This window comes from Rousettus aegyptiacus, unplaced genomic scaffold, assembly GCF_014176215.1.
Source record: "Rousettus aegyptiacus isolate mRouAeg1 unplaced genomic scaffold, mRouAeg1.p scaffold_m13_p_10, whole genome shotgun sequence".
In the NCBI taxonomy this organism is placed as follows: domain Eukaryota; kingdom Metazoa; phylum Chordata; class Mammalia; order Chiroptera; family Pteropodidae; genus Rousettus; species Rousettus aegyptiacus.
The window spans coordinates 47,332,217-47,358,007 of NW_023416285.1; the positions used below are offsets into that span (position 1 = coordinate 47,332,217).

Here is a 25,791-nt window from a genome sequence, read left to right on the forward strand (position 1 = left end):
TACTTATCGATTTCAATAAAATGGTTGGATTTCAAAATATTTCAATATTCATTTAACCAAGGCACTTATATCATTTTATAATATACAAAATCTATAGATCTCAAAGGATTTTTTACTGTAGGTCTGAGTACCCGGGAAAGTTAATTTTGTCAGCTACAACTCTAAATAAGTCAATGTCTTAGAAATACTTCATCTTTCACACTTCATCTCTCCCTGAACACAGCAGCCCTGCCAGTTTGCTCCATATTTCTCAACTGTATTGTGCACTGTTAAAAAGTCTGTGTCCCTGCTGAAATGATTCTCTCCATCTAGAATGCCACTTTCCACCTACTGCAATTCTTATTCTTTAAAGTTTACCTCATATCTCTCTTCCTTGTTCCTTCATCTAATAATTTACTTACATCTAATAATTTCATTCTGCCTTGCACGTATTGTTTGCAGGGCTATTTCCTAACTAGGGCTCATGAGTGATGGGGTGATGACTTATTTATCTCTTAGCACCTTAAAGAACCTTTTATATAACAGATGCTCAATAGATGCTACTGTAATTAATCTATTAACACTGTCTCCTAAATGGTTCCTTACTTATAAGCTTCACAAATACCCTAAGAAAATCCTATGAATAAACTTTTGAAATTAATGAAAAAGGCACACGCAATATCAGAAAGAGGAAATGAAATATACCATAATTTCTATATTCTCTTCCAATGAGTTAATGTAAATTCAAATGAACTAGTCAATCCTAAGAGAAAAAAAGGAAGGAGAAAAGGATTCTTTTTCATCGGTGTGAATATCTTTAAAGCTCCCCAAACCTTAAGTACAGCACCTCTGTGACAACGGTTTTATAACTATTTCTAATTCTTCCAATATAAGAAAGTGCTTATTCATTTAATTACTCATGAAAATATTTTACAAAAATATAAAGAAAATTAAAACCATAATTCCACCACACAGACATAACCACCATTAACCTTCTAAGTGTGTTTCTTTACAGCTGGAAGATCATCAAAAAGTTAAGCTCCTCAGCTATACATTCTTCTTTTAGGGTCCTGATGTCTAGCTGGAGAACACTTATGGCTGGGAGTGAGGTCCAATCACAAATTAAAGATCTTCATGCAATAACTCATGAAGCTCACTGCTCACCCTCACAGACTGTGACTTTAGTGTCATCAAGTTGAACAGAGCTTCTTGGTTTTCAAGTCAAGCCACAGAGACCAGAGAACTCCCAAACAATATCACAACAATCCCATACAAAAACAATGCTTTCAAGTACATCATTAAATCCTACTATTATTCCTCACTTTGCAAATGATGAAACTAAGTCTCAGAGAAGTGAGTTCATAAAGTTAGAAACAAATGGTAAACCAGAAGAAAATATTTACTTGGCAAAGCTAATATTCACAATACATAAAAATAAAAGAATAAAAAACCAAGACAAATCTCATTTAAAAAAACTGCAAAAGATAATTCACAGAAAACAGCCAGTAATCTTATGAAAGAGTACTATTAATCAGAAATATTAAATGTAAACAAAAGTTTTATCTGTCAATAGGAAAACATTTTTAAAAAGCAATACTATCAAGTGTTGGCAAGGGCACTCGCAGTGTTGATGGTAGTGTAAATTTCTGCAGTGCTTTGGTATAATAATTTGGCAGTATCCAACAAATTTTAAATTAGTATACCTTTTAATATCTCCTCAAAAAATTCTCTGACACATAAATCAAAAGTCTGTTTTAAGAATGTTGGCCACAACACTATTATTAATAGCAAGTATTAGAAATAACTTAAATGAATATATAAACTATAGTATATTAATGCTATGGAATATCCTATATCTATCAAATATTACATAGTAGATCTATATGTACTAACATGCAAAGCTCTCCAAAATATATTAAGTTAAAAAAAAATCACATTGCAGAGAACTGTGTATAGTATGAATCTGTTTATGTTAAACGTAACATGAATTATCTGTATCTGTATATATACTTGGAAAAACATAAAAAAAGCCCGGGAGGATGCAAACTAAACTGCTGCCAGTTTACTCTGGGAAATAAAGGAATGGTAGACTTCTACATTTTTCTCTGAATAGTTCTTTAATGTCTTAATATTTTAAAAGAATATATTCATGTGTTACATTTTGAATAGTATTTAATGGGGAAGAAATGGTAAAAAAGTGCACATGTGGGGGAGAAATAGTATTATTTTTCCAACTTAAGTTAGAAGTACAGAAGAAAGAGGAATGCCACCCTGACATGAGGAACAAGACTGACACTCGTAGCCAGGTCTTGGTGTTCTCCAGATGAACATAAACCATTTCACAAAACACCAACGTCAGACAGAGCCACACTGTGACCATGAGAGACCAGGACAACCACTCCATAGTTAGGTCTGAACAATGACAATATCAAGAACACTGTCCAACCTACAGAAGTGACCAAGCCTCTCTTTGTCTTGTCTAAGATGACTGACCACTGCTTCTTTACCAGCTGAGCCTTTAGTCTACCTCCTTCTAAATGAAATTTATTAAGATAACTAATGATATCATACCCCAGCTTCCTGATAGCTTCCAATCTAAAGCAAAGCCCTACTCCTTAAAGTCTCCCCAAAACTACTTAAAATAAGCCAAATACTTTAATAATGCTTTTTAAACACCATCATACTGAGACAGTCCCACAGATTCCCATGATATATGAGAAATACAAGTTCGTTCCTGGCGGTCTTTGGCTGAAGACCATTGATATATGATAAACTAATAGTATCTTCAAACCAAAAAATGAAGAAAAAAGAGTAATTAGCATTGAATGCTTACTATGAAACAGAATTTTCCTAGATACCACACACCTGTTACTTACTAATAACAGGTAAAGTCATTGTTATTCTCATTCTATAAAAGGGAACAGTGAGGTTAAGAAATGGTAAAATGGGAACACAAAAGACTTCAAATTCCCCTATTTTCCCTCTTCCATGGACTACTACTCCATATAGTGTACTTGATCACCACAGGTTTGAAACAATGTCAGGCAATGTAATCTTACCTGAGCATATACTTTATTTCATAGTAATAACAGCAGTTAACAGTTAACATATCTTAAGGACGGACATATTATGTGGCAGGCATTATATTAAGCAGCCATTTAATCATGACAACAATCCTGTGAGATAAGTATTAGTATTTTTCTAATGTATATTACTAAAAAAGGGAAGAAATAGGACATAAATCCAGGTTCATGCACCTCAAAGTGTGGGATTGTAATCATTAGAAGATCCTAATTGAAAACACTTTAACATTAAAACAAAAGATATATCATGAAAAAAGGTGCCAAACAGGGTTTCCTTGGAACAGGACTTCAGATTATACCCCTGACCCTTGAGAGAACAAATGTACTCTCCAATATTAGGACTATTTCCTTGGAGAAAATTTTTTTTTTATTCGGCACTATATCATAATGCTTAGGAGATATTTTAGATTAGAAAAACGATTTTCTCAAACTGAGAAGACTCATTTCTACGTTGTAATGTCTACAAGGTCCAATAAAGACTCCTCTGCCAAGACTCTAGAGTCAGTACAAAAACATATAACTTTGTAAGGCTAGTGTTTCAACTTCCTCCTTTCCAATACAATATAGAATTTTCTATACTCTTGAACTTTATTATTAACCACAAACCAAACTAGTTGATGACTGTAGGAACAAGCATATTGTGAGCTTTCAATACCATATTTTTATATGCCAGTAACTTACCTTTGCCTACAACTTTAGGAAAAATATTAGTTCAGTTTTAGACAGCAACAGAAAGTTTCTTAAAAGCATTATGTTATCTACTTCACAAGAGTAGGTTTGCCAGTAATTTATACTCCTAGGAAATCAAGCCAGAAAAGGTTTGTCTACATGAACTATAAAGGAGATGAGGTTGGCAGGGCTGCATTACCTTTCAGCCTGTGGTTACCAAATTCACCAGGAGCAGGGACTTTAACTGGTGTTGCTGAACTTTGAATGGTCAGCACATTGGGAGTGGTAGTAGTAGAGTTGGCTTTTGGTCTTTGTCTTGGTGCAATTGAGGTTTCTGTTGGTCCAATGGTATCAGTTATTCTACAACAGAAAAATACATTTCATACCAAATATTAGAATTATTTCTAACTTACTCTTTGTTCTATACAGCATCTTTTTCAACAGATGCATTTTAAGTATGATGATGATCATGTCAGTTTTCTTTGCGCCTTCCTAAGTCTCAGTCTCAAATATTATATATTTAATGAAGATAGGAAAGTAAATAAAATAAACCTAACCATTTCTTTAAACTATTCATAGACTGCCACTGAAGCTGGCAGACAAAGAATGTAAGATTGCTCTTAAGAAGATGAAATAAAGGAAATAAAGAGAAACCTTGTTATGAGAAATAAAAATAAGAAACAACAAATAACAGTCTTCCTTAGCTTGGACACTAGGCCTAAGAAAGAAAAGACTGCACTCTAGGACATGTAAAACAAAAGAAGCCAAAACTTTTAACAAATGAAGCTACCTGCTTACGTTCTGTTTCTTCAATCTTTTACTTTGCCTTACTTAAAACACCGAATGAAAATTATATAAAATCTTCCTGCTAGGACTTAGTTTAGGCCACAGACATGAGCAGTCAAGTGGTAAGGATAATTTTGAAAGCAAGAAACACTAAATATAATTTAAGAAGACACAGATATTTGTTCTCCTTCATTAAAAACACCCAGGAAAAATCTTTAACATATATATCTACTAACTTTGCTTTCTATAAATTCAAAAACTCAAGTAAGAGTCATATGTTACCTTTTCAACATGACTGCAATAAAATCTCTCTACCACGTTTCCTGAGCATATTTTCAAATGATTTAATACTTAAAATGTTTGCATACATATGATTTATTGAGTGCACATCTGTAACTGCACCAATCCACAGGTCTTTCTTATATCTGTATGTACCACAAGAGGGAGCCCTGTTCACAATTATCTTTCTGAGAAAAGACGTGAAATCCAGATACATAGTATGTATGCTATTTTCTAAATATAACATTTATGATTTTAGATGGCATGGGAATGGTACAGGCCATATGAAAATTGAACTAAAAGGCAATAAAAGATCATGTATACATATAACCAACCAGATTTCATTTTAATAATCAAATATTTCTTGAGTTCAAATTATGGATGTAGCACCAAAACCAATGCTATACTCTGTTGGCTTAAGTAATTTGTAGGAAATAGTGTATACAATCTTTCCATTTGTCTATCCACTCTTTATTAAGTGGGTAGTATAGGCCAGATCTCACTCTGCTTTGTTCTTGTTCTAAATCACTCTCTCTACAGAGATTCATAACACACATGAGTATAGCGAATCTCTGAAAAACATTAAAGTTCTGCAGACTTTATTTAGTCTAATGTTTCTTAATTTATTGTAGCAATGTGCCAATATCTAAAATATAATTACTAATATCCAGAAAACATGGCACAATACCCTCTCTTCAAAGACTTTATACCTAGGGAGAGATGAAACGTGTTCATGAAAATATAATTTAATATTGCAAAAATAATCAGTGCCAATCTAGTACTGACTGTCAAGAGTTTCATGGAGGAGCAATTCTATCTTTAACCTAAACTGGCTAGTGAAGGTATCAGGCAGAAACTGGAGATAAAATTATATACATATATGATTTCACTAGACAGTGAAAAGAGACTAAGCATTCTGTATGAAGAAATGGGGAGAAAATGCCTGGATAGAGTAGGCAAAGTGAAGATACAAACTTGACTGAAATAAAAGACTGAGTAATTACTGCTAACAACACTGCTGTACAGCCTCCTCTGCAGTATTAAAACAGACACAGAACTGTTTTCTCTGCTTCCCTTCTTCTCCTTCCTATCACCTGACCAATCCTACTTAATTAACACACAGACCCTCTCTCTCAATTCTTAAAATCCTTCAGTGGTTTCATTTGCCAGTACAGAGATTCTCAGCCTTTCCACCTTTCAGCTGTGTTACATAAGGTTTACGTTTTTAACAATTCCAAGAGCAGATGCTGATTTTTTGACTTTTCAGAAGTGAAGCAAAAAGTGCCACAGACTGAAGGCAGGGCAGATGGATAACATTCATAAAAGCTTTAAAACATGTAAATAATGGTAATAGCTATTTTAGATTTCTCCAGGGTGTGGCTCCATAGTGTAGTGTTTAGTGCATATGCTTTACATGCAGAAAGTCCTGGGTTCGCACTCCAGGTGGAGCCATGAACCATACCCCAGGTGCGTGCTGCAAGCGTGTGGAGGGAGATGCCCCACACCTTCAGAGATACAGTTCTTAAAGGGAGCCGGCAGTAGATCAGGAGTAGAAGTGGGGATAAGGGAATTAAAGAGGGGGGGAAAAATAAAATAAAAAATAAAAATTTCTCCAACACTCCTCTACCTCCATAGAAATATGCCTTTTGCATGGAAAAAAGACTAACAATTCTTTATTATTAGGTTTTATACACAATTAGAGTTTTTTGAAGTTCTTCACTATCATCAATATAAAGTAAATTTAAATTATTGACTAACACCAATGAACCTTATTTTTTATATGCATATATGTATGGATTTTAACATACTATGAATAGCACTGAATTTTAGCTGTGTTAACTATTTCGTATGCTTATAACTGTACAACTATAACTTGTATCATGGTAAAAAAATAAAGCATTCTTATTCCTTGATTCATGCTTTTTTATATCTACTTTCTTAAAGATTTAATCACTGACAAAATAATCATTTAAAAAAGTAACAATAAAATTCAGCGACAATTCTATAATACTTCATAACTACCACTCAACCATAACAGCAGTTGCTAACTACATCGAGGTCATAGATAGGAGAGACTGTGGGTTATGCTGGATTCCTGCAAGTCAGATTTAATTTCACTCCTTTGTTCCTTACTTAAGAGTATTTTAAAATTCACATGAATGAAGATAATATTTTTAGAGTGATGCCATATTTTTTTTAAAAACTAAGTCATTCCCAAATTATATTTTAACAATTTATAAATAATAGATTATTTATAACACATCTCATGACCAAGTCCAAAATAGAACTGACTGCAAGACTGAAAATTCACTGGCCTAAATGCCAAAGGCCCAATTTCTCAGCATGACACATAAAGTTGCTCTTGACTGGCATTTACCTACCTCTTCAGCTTCACTTCCCACCCTCCTGTAAGTGACCCCTATGCTCCAGTCTTGCAAAGGCCATTCTTGCCTGAAGCACGTGCCTGCTATAGTTCCATACCCCATCATTCCAGGTGATGGACTGCTTCTCCTTCAAGCAACAGCTCAATGACCCCAACCCCAAGGAAAGAATTCTTTCTGTGCTCCTGTTTACTTTGCTCCCTGTCTTTCCTCTCTGAGTTGCCTGATATCTATCAGGTTGGAATTATTTACTTGTCTATCTTCATTAGGATATGAATTCCTTGGGAATAAACATTGCTTCTTTTTCTTTGCATTTCCAGTATCTACATATTGCATATAACAGGTACATGGACAAATATACTTTATGGATTTTATATCAAATAAAATACTCTGCAGAAGAAAATACAGTACAAAAAAAGCTGTGACCAAGAAATCGCCCCAAATGTAACATTATACCTGATATCACATAATATATAATATGATAATCTAAAACATAGTCCTGCTTATTAACTTTTAAGCTCAAAAAAGTGCCAGGAAAAAAGTCATTAATTTAATCATTAATCAGATTCAGGTCTTAACTTACATATTATGTGTCAAAGTTATTAATGCAGTAAATAACTAAGAAAAATGATTTAAAACATTTCTTTACCAGTCTTAAAAGTAGTATCATAATAACCATCCATTATAAATTATACATAGTAATACACATTCTAAATATTAGCATATAAATAATAGTTTATGAATTTAGAATACTCGAATACTTGCCTGTAAGAACTATTATTTCTTTCCTTAAATTAAAAAATTATACTAGCTTTAAACTCAAATGTAACATTTTATAAATTAGAGCTGCCATGTGATGAATAATGACAACCCCCTATGACCCACTGTGACTTGGCTAGTTTCATAATTACTTCTTGATTTCTTAAACTGAGCTGTTCAAATGAGACTGATATCAAATTCCATCTCTAATACAAAAATGCTTATTTAGTACTTGTTATCTAAACTCTACACCACATACAGTAAGGAATACAACATTTCTTGTTGAGTGCAGATGATATTTAATTAATTACATTTGCTATGACTGAAAATAAAAACTATTCCTTTTTAAAAAAGCCTTTTCAAATTTCAGCATAATTTTGTGTACCTGGCTTTTGTTTGGCTTTTCCTAGAAGCTGCTTCACTAGCAGTCATCGGTTCAGGAAGAGCTGAAGGAACAGAAGAATTCTGGGGGGGGGGGGGGGGGGGGGGGGGGGGAATAAAAGTTTTAATTTTAATTTTAATTTTAATAGCAGAAAGCTTAAAAGGCTGCGGATATATTCTTAAACTTAAAAAGTATTGTCTGTGAGATGCTATTACTTTCACCTCAAATAACTAGAAATTATCCACATATATTTGCCATATAATCTGCAAATATCACTGTGTGTTACACAAATATTACTTTCATATTCATGTGCCATGGAAACCCCTCAAAAATAAACAAAAATAGAATTACATCCACTATACAAATGAGTAAATCTTGGCTAAGAGAAAAGGATTATATTATACTTGTAAATCAATGACTTTCACACTTTGGGAAAAGGAGCAAACACCAAGCATATGGGTAAAGTGTTGTTGACATATTGCAAACAATCTTCATGACACTGCCTGTAAAATCTAGAACACAAGAGCAGAGGTTTTATTCCTTGTTTATGCTCTATATAATGTCTGGCTTATAGCAGGTACCAATAAATATTTGCTGAATGAAAAGCTGAAAATCTACAGTCTGATGTCAAAGCTACTTTCATTACTAGAATGTTAGAACTGCATGACTTTCAGTTTCAACAAAGAATATAGTCACTGACATAGTAAGGACTTCAAAAAACAAAAAGGAAAACTTCCTATTTTTTCTTAGTGGGGTGGATTATGTGATATACAAAAGAAAGACTATAAGAACAAGTGAGGCAAGAATGATCTTTACGAAGTTGAGAAAGGCTTGAAATTAGGGATGATTCTGGACCTTCAAAATTAGCAGAAACATGCTATACAGTTAAGCTGATGTGATTAAGTAGGGCGCAGACGCTGAATATAATTCAAAGCCTTTGAATGACATCAGCTATTACCAACTCAGCACCTTCCATGGACTAGGTATTGGGTTTTACATTTATTATTTGTAATCCTTATAATTTCTGTTTTATGGGGAAAAAAATGAACATTAAATAACTTCTCAATCAATATGACCCTCCATATCTGCAAGTTTAACATTCGTGGATTCAACAAACCTTGGATCATAAATGTTATTTGGAAAAAAAAGTTATGTTGTTGCTGACTTGTATGTAGTTAGGCCTACAGTGGTTGCATCTGTACTAACATGTACGGACATTATTTTCTTGTCATTATTCCTTAAACAATGCCTTGTAGTAGGTATTCTATGTAATATAGAGATGATTTAAAGTATATGGGAGGATGTGCACAGGTTATACACACATACTATAGCATATTATACAAGGGACTTGAGCATCTACAGATTTTGGTATCTATGAGGGGGAGAGGGAGGTCTTGGAACCAATCCCTAGCTGATAGTGTGGGATGACTGTATACAAAATCAGTTACTGATAAAAATAGAATCAAACCCAGGTCTCTCCGTTTCCAATGCCTATGCTCTTCACATCAAAAGTAATCAAACTTTCTCAGTATACAGAGTGCTCAGTGTCTCAGTAATTTTTCATGATATCCCTAGCCCCCTCCACCAAAAAAAAAAACTAACGGTCCTATTCTTTTAATAGTTTTGCCCAAACAACTTAATAATTGTTGTCTGTGCTGTGTCAGACAGATCATTGTGTTTCTCTCAAACATGCAAAATATCACACAGTGCCCCCAAGTCTACTGCAGCTCCCCAGGGCACTTCAGTGCAGTTTAGCAGCTATACCTTTATATCAAAAATACTAACACAAACACACTATTAGGCTATGTGTCATGTAACAATCATGAAACAAGTAACTCTGAAAGTAAGTATGCGTGTGTGTGTATGTGCATGCATTTATATGTATGTCATAAAATGAATTTTAAATTCATATCCCACTTAAGAAACTACTTACATTGATATTGGAGACTGGACAATCCTTTTTGGCAAATTTAAATGCAAAATAGGACACTTGAAATATATCAGGTCTACGCTCTGGATCTGGTTCAAGCATGAACCCTGAAAGAACAGATAAAATGTTAGAAAGTTTCACTGAACCCAGAAGCTATTAAAAGGATTATATATGTTTCCATTCTAAGATCAGTGATGATTCCAATTAATTTTGTTTATGTTTATAGAAAACACAGAAATTGTTATTTATACATGAACTTAAAGCATTCTCCCAAGCTAAAGACGAATTAGTCACAGAACAGCTCTGCACCAGAAATATTCATTAACGAATATGAATGTTCTTCTGAGAAAGTGACACAAAACAAAAAGTGAGTTTAGTGAACACTAAGGAATCATTTATGATGATGGTCCCAGGGCCATAGTAGGGGTCTTTAATTTCGTTACTGTCTAAAATACCTTTACCAATTTTAAAGTGATCTTGAATCATTGAGAAAAGACTAAATTGTGTGCATTATAATCTATTTAACAAAGTAATACAGGGTTGACAGTATAGATTTCCAAAAACATTCTTTCTTTCCATACTGATGCTAACAGTATTCAGTATAGTTCTATATTTCAGCATGTTATGCATACCTGTTCATAAGTATGAGATGAATTTTATGGCTCTATTATGAACAGATTTCATACTAACTTTACAGCATTGCTTGAAATGCTTGACCTTTCTCCTAACCAAAATGACCAATACAATTTGTCTATTTCTTGAGTGACTTATTAATTTACAATTTCAGAAGGAGTTTGACATTTATACTCAATTCTATAACTACAAAATTCATATTTTGTTAAGACATCTCCATGTTCTAACTCCGATTCACTAACTCTTAAGTTCTTACAATTTTCAAATCATTTTTAAACATATTTGAAATGTAAGATTTACAGCATTAATTAGATAATATTCTGACATTTGCTGATGAATTACATACAAAGATCAAACTCTATAAATAGCTAAGTTAAAATTATAAATCAAAATTAAACAAATCTTCCTTTCAAATTTAAGTAATTTTTAAACAATGTATAATACATCTCCAACAGCATGATAAATTTATTTTGTTTAAAAACACAGTTGTTAGGCAAGTGACAGCACAAACATAGCAAAAATTTATTTGAGAAATTATGAACTCTGTTTTTTAAAAATATTGTACATGTAACTTGATTTTATGTACTTAAAAAGGCTAACATATATAACTTCCGAATTGATTTATTATTTTGTCACTACTGTTTGATGGAAATAACTAAAAACATTTAAGTCGAATATTTATTAGCTTATAGTCAATTTCATTTCAGAAAAGATTTGAAGAATCTACAAGGTTTATTTTATCCTCCAAAACCACTTTATTTTAAATCAACGGATATTAAATGTTTTAAAAGTAACAACAGTTCGTGACATGGGATAAATTTTAATAGACTTTTAACAAAACTTATTCAAATAATTTTTAAAAACAAAGAAATTACAAAAAACCCCAGCAAATTCATGAACTTAAGATTCTATTTTTCTCTTCTAATGATTCAATTTATTTGGCTTTTAAAATATAATTTTAAGAGTAACTAATTGTACATATTTATTTCTATAAAGGACTTGAAGTAGAATACAAACTATGAAATTTCTTTAATATATGAGAATATTAGAACTAATGGAAAAGTAACACTAAAAGAACAACAACAACAACAAAAAACAGGATGTCGGTAAAGAAACTGCATATTATTTGGTCTTATAAATGTAGACCACAAATTTCGAGCTGTCAACAACAAATAGGGCAACATGATCCATTACATGAATCACAGTTTTTAACACAAAAATAAACCAGGTGCTATACCAAAAGCAAAGAGTAAATTCTCCTTTGAGTCTCTGTAAAGATGGCTCACACTGAGTAAATACTATCCGTAAAGAACTGCAATGAGTGACACAGGGTAATATCTTACACTTTCCTCCTTCTATGCGGACCAGTGACATAATACCTAAATGCAGTTCAGCAGAACAAATTCTATAAGGGTAGAGAACAGTACAGTATGAGAAAATACTCTCTGGCCTGGTTTAAGCTAGGAAAAATTTTAAGTAGCTAGACAGAAAGAAAATGATCCTTCAGGCAATTCTACACATTTTTTTTTCTCTTACAGTAGATGAGAAGCATTGGGGGGTAATAAATAAATTTGACCTTTTATGTTCTCTAACCAATATCTGCATAGGTAATTTCATCTCTCAAGTTAAGCATAGCATAACATCCTCTAATGATTAGGTAGCCAGGCTATGGGTAGATATGATATCACCTTATAAGGAAACAAAAGGAACTCAACTCCCCTGGCTTCTGTTTCCATATGGGAATACATTCGCAAGAGCCAGTTTGTCTAACTGTACCAATCCCATTTATGTGACATAAAATCAGTTTAAAAGGTCATGACTAGCATTTATTTTAATAAGTAAAACAGAATACATCAGAGTGCATTAATGTGGTAAGTGTAAGCAATGTCTCATGAAACTTTTCATGCATGCACGTACACGCGCATGCCAGATCATTACTGTGGATCGCAGGCGAACAGTTTGAAAACCATTGTGCTAGTAACCTCTATTACTATAATTCAGTCCCCCCCAACAGAAAGACAGCAATTTATCTAATTGTTAGACTAGGGAGAAAAAAGGAATAAGCACCCACACAAGCCCATCTCTGCTGCTCTTTCTTTCAGAACAGTTTACCCTCATGACATATATGTTCTCTGCGAAACCAAGTTTTGCAAGAGGCCTACTTCTGTGGAAGAAGTCTAAGGTTTTCCAGCATTGCCTATGACTGGGTGTAAATAAACTTGGGGGCTGACTACAGATTAAAAGGCCCACTTGGCATCATATCTAAATTTTATTCTGCAATCTATTTTATCTGTTTATAGTTTTACCTGATAATCTCCCATACCCCATCTCTGATTTGGTTCTAAATTCGAAGTATGAAGAGGCTGAAATCCATAGGTAGAAAACCATGGCTATATTTTTATCTCCGAATATTTTTATATTGGACATTATCAGCCTTTAAAAAAGAAAAAGGACTAATATAAAATTATATTGAATGTCAACTCTAATTGAAAATAAAAAAAAAAAAGGAAATACTCAATAAGGCATCTTTAAGCATTTAAATTAAATGACATAATTTCCTAAACTATCCAAAAGAATGAGTTGCAAAATATACTCCTAGTCTACTGAATGACAGAATCTGAAGTGCAAAAGTATCAGCTCTAATCTAGCTAAACACTGAGGCCTATCCACCAAGAATAACAACTTCGATTTTATAAGTAGTTGATCCAAAGTCATTTTCTCTCACAATTGAACCTCAACTGTAGTATTTATTAACCCTTACTTCATGACAATAAAACTGTATCATCTACAAAAATGTGCTCTTGAGGGGAACAAATAAATTAAGGAATACCTGTGTCCAGTTTATCTAAAAGATTAAGTTAAAAAAAAAAAAAAAGACAGAAGATAGAAAACATACTTCTTTACTCAACTTAAAATGATCATGTGAACCATCATGGGACCATTTCCACTGTCCCTGATTCTACTGTAAATATAAAATCAACATTTAAAAAACTATCCACACAGATAAAAGACTACTTCTTTGTTGCTCTGAATTGGGTGAATCTTTCTATTTATGCAAATATTAATATAACCCGAGAACACAAAATAGTCTCAGCATGAGAGCTGGTATGTGATTAAACCACCACGATATTTCCAACTGATGTCGAAGACATATCTGATTAAAAACACTTATCCGAGGCAGTTGAATTAATTATGTTTGCACTAATTTTGCATAGGAAAGTACAACATCCATGCATACTTCAACAAAAAAGAGCAGCTGAAGGAGCTGCTCCTGCTGCAGCAGTGGCCAAGTTAAATTATGGTTTAATCAAGGGCTCAAGCCAAAAATTAAATAAAGGAGTTCCCATTCAGTTACGCAGAACGAAGGATTCATGTCTGGGCCACAGTAAAAGTTAAATCATCATCTTTAATCTAACAGCTTGGTAAATTTAATGGGAAAATCCAAAGTCTCAAAAGAATGTTCCCGCTTAAAATTTAATTTTTTCCTTCCAAAATGGCATTTTTTTTCCTCTGCCACAGATGTCCAATTATACTTATAGTAATTTACCTGAAAAGAGAAACACCCAAATTTTGCAACCACAAAGACATCAAGCATTAACTTATTTTTATCTGTTAACCTATGGAGATTATTATAGAAACTTACATGTTATGTATATATGTCTTAAATACCTTATTCTGTGGAGTACAGCTGTGGGCTACTAATTAATAGCCATAATAAATGTGTTCAAATCATAACTAAAACCTTCAGGGGCACTATAAATATGCCAGGATAGTATCTGTGGGATAATTCTGGTCGCTGTCCCTAAAAGTTATTGATCAGAGCCCTTTCTCTACATCTCCCAGAGCCATTGACTGAAAACCTCCAAAGAAATCCTATCTTAAGCAGGATAGAAACTCTTCAAAAAGTTAAAAATAGAATGACTATATAATCTATCAATTCTATTTCTGCTTATATATTAGAAGGAAGCAGAAACACTAACTAGAAAAGTTATCTGCACCCCCATGTTCACTGAAGCATTATTTACAATTGTCAAGACGTGGAAGCAACCTAAATGTCCATTAAAGGATGAATGGATAAAGAAAATGTGATACACAGAGAGAGAAAGAGAAAGAGAAAGAGAGAAAGAGAAAGAGTAAGAGTAAGAGAAAGAGTAAGAGAAAGAGAAAGACAAAGACAAAGAGAAAGAGAGAGACAGACAGACAGACAGACAGACATTCTTTTGAGACTTTGGATTTTGCCAGAGGTGGGAACTGGGATGTGGCCAATATAAGTGAAGGTACAAACTTCCAGTTATAAAATAAATAGTCCTGGGGATGTAATGTACAGCATGGTGACTACAGTTAACAATACAGTACTGTGTATATGAAAGCTGCTAAGAGAGTAGGTCTTTAAAGGTCTCAAAATAAGGGAAAAAACATGTAACTATGTGAGGTGATGGATGTTAACTAGACTTACTGTGGTGGCCATTTCACAATATGCACATACATCAAATCATATTGTATACCTAGAATTAACATAATGTTATATACAATTATAAAATAAATAAATTTAAACCAAACATATAAGCTGCTAAGATTCAGAACCATAAAGCAACAATAAGTGAGCACCCAAAAGCAAAATACACACACACACACACACACACACACACACACACACACACACACACACACACACAGCTTTCCCTCCTGTTCACCTCCTGATCATTTTGATTCACTACATCACTGCACAAAGTAAGAGGTAAGAAAAATAATTAGTAACGTTTAACAGTATATTCTGGAATATATTATAACTTATTGGTAAAGCTTTGGGAGATCCACAATTAACCTTCAAATCCAAGTTCTGCTTCAAATTATCCAAAGAAATCTCTGCAGGGAAAGTATATCCTAATGAGTATCTGACAACAGATGCCCTGATCTTTACTCAGAAGAATTCTTCTGGAAGAATTATAATGGATATCATTAGTAGCAGTAGTGGTGGTGATCACAGTGGTCATGATGATAGCATTAAAGGCCATCTCTTTACACATGCTAAGAGGCACTTTTCATAATTCAATTTTCACAATAACTCTAAGTAGTATATTCTCTTAATATGACCATTTTAGAAATGAGATTGAGTTAAATGGAGGTGCCCAACGTTCTATACCAAATAAGTGGCAGTGGCCCTTTGGCTCTAGAGGCCTTGTTCTTAATTTCCATCATGTACTTCCTTAACCACTCTAACTGAAGCTAAAAAAAAAGTGAGCCAACCAGCCTTGTGTTTATTCATCATAACTATTCAGCAATCCTTTTAGTTTTGCTTCTCATTCTCCTCTAAATGGTTTCTAAGTCCTTTTCGACTCTTAGATTCATAAATGGAAAGTGCTTCTCTCCTCATCCCCCAACCTGCCTCTATTGCTTTTCTACTGGAAAAGTTAACAGAAGAAGAAAAATTTTAAATAATTGACCCAGCTAATTTTAAGAAAAGCCTGCAGAAAAGTATAATGAAATTAACAGTTAAACAGAGCTTTATGGATAGAAGGTGGTAATAATTATTACCCTTGATGAAATAGTGATAATCAAAAGTATATTTAAATATTACATAACCACGAACCATACAATTTTAACAAAGATTAGGCATGGCTACTTCATTTTCAAACATCCTGATCATATAAAATAGATGCAACTAGAATTAGTAAAACTATCAATACAAAAAAGATATTATAATATGTGGAAGCAACTACATTGCATAGACAACTGGCAGTAAAAAGTTTCACTTTCAAAAACTGTAAGCACAACTAAGCAATTTCTGGTTTTATGAATGTAGGATTTACTTCAAAAAAAATGTAAATCACTAATTACTTATTTATAAAAACAGACAGAAAAACCTAAATAGGATGGTAGGAAACAGACAAAGTCACGTAAAAATACAAAGGACAGAACTGCAAATAATCTAAATGTTTCCTAAAAACATTACACTTTGTAGATAAATATGTTTTGGTTTTAAAAATCTCTACTTTAAACTTTTACTACTGAGACAATATTTAAAAAGCAAAGTCCATAAAAATCCTTTGAGAGGAGATAAATACATTTAACTTGAATACTTTTTATTCAATATTTTTAAAAATTTCTGCCTAGCTCTCAGAAATAAGTTCAAAAACATTAATACATGATCAAACTTATAGTGACACAGATAAAAACTAAAATCTGTACATTTATTGACAAATAAAGGAAGTATATGTTGCACAGTAAAGCATCAATTAACTAAAGCCCAATTAGATCCTAAAGTTATCAAGTGTTTAACTTCTCCACCTGCCATTACAGACAAATACTCACACACCACACATACACAGAGAAGAAGAAGGAAAAAAAAAAAAACCAAACCTACCATAAGAAAATAAGATCTTATTACTTTAAGCAAATTAAATCACAAATAAGGGTATATTTGTTCAGTCTCTCATACAGTATCATCCACTGGGAATAATCAGTTTTTCTAAGATATTGCAAGATCCCCAATAAAATCCTCAGTTTGATTGTGATTAAAACATTATATTTAAGAACAAAACAATATCACAGTTACAATGACTTACAATAAGGGCTTCAAAGAAAAGTTAAACTTCAGTTAGCTAGAACATGCAACAGCCAAAGTAAATTCCTCTACCCATTCTTTGAGCGTTCCAATTAGTTCTTTCATGCTTTTGATGCCCTAATTTTTGGACAATGAGGGAGTCTAATGCTTATTCAAATATACACTAAAAAGCATGTTTGCTCTTTTTAAAAAAATTCACATTCTGCAAAATGGTGGGCTAATAATAACAGAGTTAATGGAAAACACAGATTTGTGACAGACCACTTAAAAACTACGAATTTGTCACCAGAGTGCTTACGAAACATTAACTGGTATCTGGGAAGGCAACTTGGACTGCGCAGGCAGGTAGTTTAACCTGGCTGGAAGCTGCACAAGGATATGTAAACAAGGGTAGAAGTGCTCAACCAATGAAGGAGAACTATGGGCCAGAGGGGCTGCTATTCAAGGGGTCACCATAAGCAGAGAGTCACACAAAACTGAGCGGTAAATCTCTCTGGGAAGAAAACCCCATGTACAGGCACTCATATTTATTATTATCCCACTAGAAGCAAACATCCCACGTGAGACAATGTAATTTCTGTACTTAACTGACATAATTCTCCAATTTCTAACACTGAACAAATCCACATTACAGAAATAAAAAGTGTGATTTGCATAATAATTCTGCAAAGTGAGGTTAGGTAGCCCTTTATGCTCCATTTTCTGTTGACCATTTTTCTTTTGGAGTGCTTCCCTTTTCTTTTTACATGAGCCTTATAAGATACAAAAGTTACCAATTTGTCAGATGTGTAAGATTTTTTTTTCCAACTTATCATTTGATTTTAAGCTGGGGTTCATGGATTTGGGAGGACTTTTAATGGTTTAAATGTAAACAGAGTCATCTTTTCTAATTCCTGAGATTTAATGCCTAGTTTACAGATTACCCATTATAGTGTTATAAATAAATTCACATCTATTTTATGCAAGTACATTTATGTTTTATTTTTAATTTTATCTTATGATTTATCTGAAATTTCAGCATAAAGTTTAATGTAGTGATCCAGCCTGATTTTGTTTGACTACAAATTGCTAATAAATTTCCCCACTAAGTTGAACTGCCATCTTTATCATACAAAACATCAAATATATTTAGAATGACCCTTTTTTCTACTGCATTTATCTCTGTGATTAGAGGTTATGACAAGGAAAATTCAAAATGCAGAAAAAAAAGAGTAGAAATGCTAGAAACACTGCTGAGAGGTGCTGTTTAACAGCAGCTTCCTAATATATTTTAGTATCTATTTGATGATCCTCCCCCTCTCTCCAAATCTTTTCCAGAAATTTTACTATGTATATATATTAAAAATTAAATTATAGTATCAAAGAGGAAGAAAAAAATCTTAGAGGAAGACAGATAGAAAAGTGAGGTACTCTTTTGGAATCAAGGGCCCATAGGCCTACCCCTTTTGATACTAAGGTTGCTTTCTGATAACCATTTTATAATCAATAAAGAACAGATATTAAAAAGGATGGCTAAATAAGCCAACAATCTAAAATTAGTAAGACTTTGATCCAAAGAAGCAAAAAATGTGTATATTTGGATTTCAAAAGAATAAAAACTGAATAAGTAAATATTATGCTGTAAACTCTTCCAGAAATTCCAGTTTCTTTAATTACATAATCTGTGTTCTACAAAAGCTTATCTAGTAGGGGCTTAAAAATATCCAAGTACTAATCAGTAATTACACTGTTTTCATGTCTATAAAAGTCTTTAAACACTTTTTTAAATTTTTTTTTCTTACTATAGCTACATAAAATTATAATAAATAAAATTAAAAGACTAGATTTAGGTAAAAGGATGTAAATAGCAGGCTCTAATTACAGTATCTTAAAATTATTTCATAAATTTTTCCAAGTACTTACTTATTAAGCAATGTATGTTATGGGAGTAACGAGAATTGTCTGGGATGGTGAAGTTGCCATCACAGATAGCAACCTGACTCTCACCAAAAGGAAGAGTGAAGAAACAAAGTTTATACAGTAAACATCCCAGTGCCTGTAAAACAAAGAAGCATAATATCATCAGAGGTCAAGTAATCAACTTAACCAGAAAACATAAAAATAGCACTAAATCGAAAACTAAACGTTATTTTTTAAATGCCTAATATTTCTATAATGAATCAATCTTTTCACAAATTACTGCTCAAATAAATGTGTTTAAATTTTAAGAAGACATTTAACTGTATCACTGTATCATTTCTTTTCTTTTTTTTTTTACTACATTTGTGGCTACTTGGTTGAATTAATGTTATATAACTCTAGATAGTGATATAAATGATGTAACTAAAATTAGAAGTGGTTAGTCTCTTTTGGAAAATTATTTCTTTCATTTCTTCCACAAGGAAAATACGTTTAGTACATAATTTGCATATAATCATCAACGTAAGGTCAAAGCTCCTTCTAGCAGCATTTTTTAAAAATTAACTATAAAACATGTTTTAAAATCCTGGGATTCCAAATGAGTTAGCCAGCACAGTTAAATTTATCAATACTTTTTTGCTGGTTATTCATTACATATGTGCCATTATTTCATACTATAAAAATTATTCCTCTATTTCTGTGTATAATCTTATGATTTTTGTTCTATATTATACTAATCATATTGTTCCTGTGTAATCTATATTAAAATTCAGAAAAGAAGGGCACTGTATGCTTTACTTGCATAGCTTAACAGAAATCACAACACCAATAAATCTGCTTGCTGACAATGAAGACAAAACACACCAAATCATAATTTTCTCGCTAAACTGCTAACAGCTCTAACCTGAAAAGCAGTAATAAAATGTGATTTTCAGGCTCAAGAAATCATTATGTTGTCACGGGAAGTGTTGCTTACAAGCTTTAACAGTATAAGGAGAATTTCTAATTCTAAGCAGATTGTATAAAATTATCCAATATCCAATTATATTAGCAATACTGCTGTGTGGCCTTACTATCTAAAAATTAGCAAATCAGCTTTCCTTTGTTGAATCTTCTCCACATATCAACTTAGCAAACGCAACTAACAAATATTCTAAGTGTTATAGCTACTATAAAGATCACAATACACAGGAAAAAACTGTGTGAGTTCAACAATATTAATTTACTAAACATTATTTTCAATATTATAACAGTTTTCCACTGAAAAAATGTTAAAAGCTCTAGAAATTTCAATATATTCATTCAAAGACATTACTGGGTTATTTATTATATGACTAACAAAACTGTAAAGATTCTGAATAGAAATAACCAGTTCAATGTGGCTTAAAAAATTTATGAAGCTTTGTTCTAATAAGGAAGATATTTTCAGTATGAATGCAGTAAATTGAGCAAAAGGCTCCCTTAACAACACTAAAAATACTAAAAATACTATTAATGGTGTATTATCTGCATTAATACGCCATTCTCCTACCCAAAAAGTTTAGGCAAAACGAGATCTGCATTTTAGTCCCAGTTTTACTTTGTCAATCATATCTTTCATAATGCGTCTATGTTAAAGTAAATGTTGCAGGAGTTCCCAGATAACAATTTTAGACAGCAACGTTAGAATACTTTAAAAACATAAATCTAAAATACTCACACATTGTGAACACAATGAGGTGTCCTAATTTTTTTTCAAGCCAAAGGCATTTCCCTCTTTATCCATTTGATACAATGAGAATTGTTCAAAAAACAGAAGGAAACAAATGACCTGATTTTGAAGGCTATCGCCATCTTCCGTTTTCTTCATTAAAAAGTTAACATAAAACATCTCTCAAGTGAATTTCCTAATGCTTAATAAAGTCAGTATCACAGATCTCAGGGTAAAAATAACCTACAATGAAAGCTTCTAAGCAAAAAAAAAAAAAATCTCACCCAAATAAAAAGTGCTAAATGAATAAGTTCAACATCACAACTCTCTGAATCAGTACTATCCTGAAACAAGACCAGAGATATAATTCTTGACCACTATGAATTAAATATTTTTCTAGATATTCTAGAATTCACACCCAAAATGTTACAGCGTACTTCTGTTTTACCTGAGCCAAGATAAAAATGGCATCATCTCTGTCAAGCATATAAACATAGATTCTGTTTTCTGACTCTTTTTGCTTTTTTTTTTTTTTTTATCTTCTGAGTATCTGTAATCCCACAGCTATACTTAGCTGTCCATTATAGAAATACTAGCCCCTATACTAATCTACGAATGGTATAAAATTTATCACAGACAAATTAATATGCTGCTTGTGATGCATACTAAGTTCATGAAAAATGAGCAAAAAGATTCCCTCTTCTTTTTGTTAAAATATTGGATAACAATCATGTGCTTAGAGACTAATTTTTTTTTAAAATCAACCTTCGATGATTTCAAAGCAGTAGTTGAACTAAACTGTCTGTTGTTTCATCTGCTTTTGAAATATTTTTTTAGGTAATTTAAATTTCAAAAGCAGTCAAAAAATAGGCCAGAAAAGACTTCCACGTTTCTTATAATATCTTCATTTTATAAATTAAGATCCAACTGAATTTGTTTTCTGTGTTATACTATAAGCTATTTCATGAGTCAAATGTTAATGCTGAGAAAAACAAACTGAATCTGAGTTATACAATCTAAATCGAACTTATTCATAGTTTGATTTAATTATGTATATGGTTAAAAACTGAACTACCACACCACAAGATTTAAGGACCACTGTTTGGTGAAAAAGTATATATTATGTAGACAGATGAAAAGATATCAAAGATATCTTTTTTTATTACCTTGCAGGAATTTTGGGGTATCCCAACCCTTATAGGAGGAGGCCAGGAAAAGAGAACCAAGAAGATATTCATTTGGTTTCACAAATTATGCTATACCGCTTTCTGAACATTGTTTTAAAAACAAAATAAACATGATTTTTCTTGTAAACTCTACAAGTATTTCCAAAGGAATTTTTTCCTCTATCCCTCACATAGTGGTATATATATAGCTAAATATTGGTTGAATTTAAATGAATTCAAATTTAAAATATTTTCCTGCAGTTTAGTAAATATAGCCAAATACATTTTACTTATGAAATAAATTCTAAAGAGGTACTGACGTTCTAGCATAAAGTTCAACTACAGAGAAATACAATCTGTCTCAATAATTCAATCCAGGTATATATGCTACATGATACAGAACTTCGATATACAGAAGTTAGTCAATGGCATGTTTTTAATTAGAAAAAAAGTGTTACTCACGTAATTTCCATTGAAAAGATCCTATAATACCCCAGAAAATTATCAAATGTAATTACTTATGAGTTATGTCCAGCTTTTCCATAAAGTAATCAATCAAAATTCCACTGAATCAAAAAATGTTAACACTCATATATAACCTAAACTCTAAAAAGTACTGTGGTAAAAAGTTACATTATATGGAAGTCCTTTGTCTTTTTATACCTAAGCTTTCCATCTCAGAATTATGAATATAAAATGTTCTAATATGTTTTGCTTCCTGAATAAGCAGCTTTACTGTACACCACTCTTCTACTTATTAGGAAATACCTTTTGGGGAGCAGAGAGGAAATAATCGACTGAACCCATATATATATTTTTAATTTGATTAGAGAAAATATGAACCTTTCTTGGCCTTACCCAGATATCAGCCTTGGTGGTGATGGATTTCCCTCCGTAAAGGTTGATCATTTCAGGGGCTCTGTATGACAGAGTTGTATACCTGGCAGTAAATAAGTAAAATGGAGTGGAGATATTTTAAAAAGACAGACACTACATTGTTTCAACATAAAATACTGCCAAAAAAAAAAATAAATAAAACCTTTTTGTTCATTAACATTATAGAAGAGCAATACTATTTTTCAAAGCTCATTAAAGTCTATCAAAAATTAAACAACACAAAGCATGTATACACATTTTTAGTCAAGTGTAACAGTATCTCTAATGATAAAAATCTTAATTTTCTTTAATAGAAAAATCATAAATAAAGACAATGGATTTGAAACAGTTTTCCTTGAATTTATTTAAAATAATATAATCTGACTATAAAAATCATTATCAAAATATTTTAGTCAATTTTAAAGTAAAACTTCCATCTTCTCAAAAAATTAATTTATATGCTTACTAAGGAGTTTGTTTTCATGGACTCTAACATACTTCCTTGTACATGGCAGCATATCTCCTTTAAATTTGTTTCTATAACTTGTTTTAAAGATAATCTAGATGCCATAACTCTAACTACACTAATTAAGTACAACTGTAATACTGACCACCATCGTAAGCTATTTGGAGTTACAAGATACTGTGAATAAATGTTTATTACTATAAAAACCCCAAATACATTACGAACAGAGTATTTTAATGAAATAGTGTTCAATTTCATGGCAGAAATGGTCAAGATACGGAAGGACTTTATCACGGCATAATTTAAAATTCATTTTGAGTGTTTATACATTTTATTTTACATGAAGTATCTTAAAGGTTGACATTCTACCACCCTACTTCTTCCAACTACCCTGATTTGTGGGATATAATGAATGATACTACTAGAGAGTAGCAATCTAAGAAACCAGGATATGAACTGCCATGAGGGCAGAACTTTTGTTCACTGCTAAACTGCAGCACCGATAACCATGTCCACTACACCGTAGGCCCTAAAAAAAATACCTGAAAATTGAATAAATTGTTGGATCATTTACTCCTCAATTGGGCCAAAGGGCAGAAAGACCCTTCACAGCTTGAGTTCATCACAAATGTAAAATTCACTGAACCTTAACTACACTTCAGATCTCCCAGCAAGAAATAAAAGTTCAGGCAAGTCAGAGATGCTTGAGCGGAATCCTAACGCAGCCATTAAATACCACAATACAATCATTTAAAAAAAAAATTATATTCCCAAGAAGCTAACTCAATAATTTATTGTTGCTGAATTCCTCGGTATATTTATATGTTTACTAAGGAGTTTGTTTTTGTTTTTATGGAATCTAACATAATCATCACAGGCTGTGTTCCGAGTAGAAATGTATACTCTAAAAATCCATAGTGTTTGTTATATAACTGAACCAGAGTATTATCAGCTCTACTTGAGCTATTTCAAAATACATATTGCAGTTCAAAGTAAGAGGCCCTAGACAATCTTAAACAATTGAGAATTTATGAAGTGAGAAGGCAACTTACAAAAGGCAACTACATAAAAAGTCCTATTCTGACTGATATTTTTGTATCCTGTACCATTTTACTAAGGTGATTTAAGATTTACAAACGTTTCTATTTTCTAAAACTAAAAAGCAAAAGTCAGGGAAAGGTTTTCCAGGAACTCTAGCAACCAGGGAAAGCACAAGATTAAGAAAACATAAAGACTGATTTTTCAAACAGAGCTTTCCAGTGTACTATTACAAAGTACCACATTTTCCACATTGTTTTCAATGCATACAAAAGTCAATCTTATTATTAGTAAATACAAAGTAAAAGCTTAAATGTTTTCAAATATTGTTTTCCTAACAAGAACAAACCCTCAGTATTAGTAATATCAAAAATGTTTAACTCATCTCAATAATCACTTAAAACTCTTCAATGATTCCACTAATTACTATAGCTTATTTAATAACTTTCTTGATAAATGTTTACAAGGTAGATGAAATATTTGTATCCATAGTAAAATGTATTTCCTATTGAATTAAAGCAGACTTAATCTGTGATATAGAAATATTTTAAAGAAATCTATAAATGAAATACATAAAAATTTCTATTAGCAGAGCTGATCACAGACTCAAATTAACTAAAATTCCTATGAGACAAAGCACAATAAAGATGGACACTTACTTTTTAATTTCTTCTTCTACTACATTAACTCCATCTTTCTGAGGATTAAGAAATTTATTAGTAGCACTTCCAAAGTCACAAAGTACATAGTTTCCACCATCATTCAACAAAATATTTTCTACCTTAAGAAAAGAAAATCAATTATTAGTAGTATTTTCAAAATGAAAATCATCTTTTACAACCATAATTTTATACTGACAGGTTTGTTTTATACACACATGCACACATGTACTCTCTCAAATTATGAGAAAAGACAAATGAATCAGACCAAAAATATACTCTACTATGTCTGCTGCTTCTCTTACTAGAACAGAGAAGTATTTCACTCTTCCTAGGATGATTATTGCAGGGGCCAAGAAACCCTAAATCCTCTCTTTAACTGCTTCAGGGAAAGAGAGTACCTAGTGGCAGTCAGAGTCCATACTATACTTCCCTTCTTCTCCATTTCTGCCACTTCAGCTTATCTATAGACAAGTAATAAAAAAAAAAAAAAAATTAAAATTCTACCTCTTATCGACTCCTAATACCATTTTTATCTAAAATATCACACT

At 32.2% G+C, this 25,791-nt stretch overlaps 1 protein-coding gene across 2 annotated transcripts in view; it reads right to left on the reverse strand.

Moving 5' to 3' along the window:
- Positions 1-25,791, reverse strand: part of BMP2K (BMP2 inducible kinase) — a 112,591-nt gene that overhangs the window by 32,584 nt on the left and 54,216 nt on the right. For both annotated transcript variants that reach the window (XM_016154424.2, XM_016154422.2), the window contains exons 5-10: positions 25,241-25,362; positions 23,060-23,141; positions 19,349-19,481; positions 10,252-10,355; positions 8,322-8,401; positions 3,931-4,091 (exon numbers count right to left, since the gene is read on the reverse strand). In XM_016154424.2, coding sequence (XP_016009910.2) covers positions 3,931-4,091; positions 8,322-8,401; positions 10,252-10,355; positions 19,349-19,481; positions 23,060-23,141; positions 25,241-25,362 — 682 coding nt within the window. The remainder of the gene's footprint in view (positions 1-3,930; positions 4,092-8,321; positions 8,402-10,251; positions 10,356-19,348; positions 19,482-23,059; positions 23,142-25,240; positions 25,363-25,791) is intronic.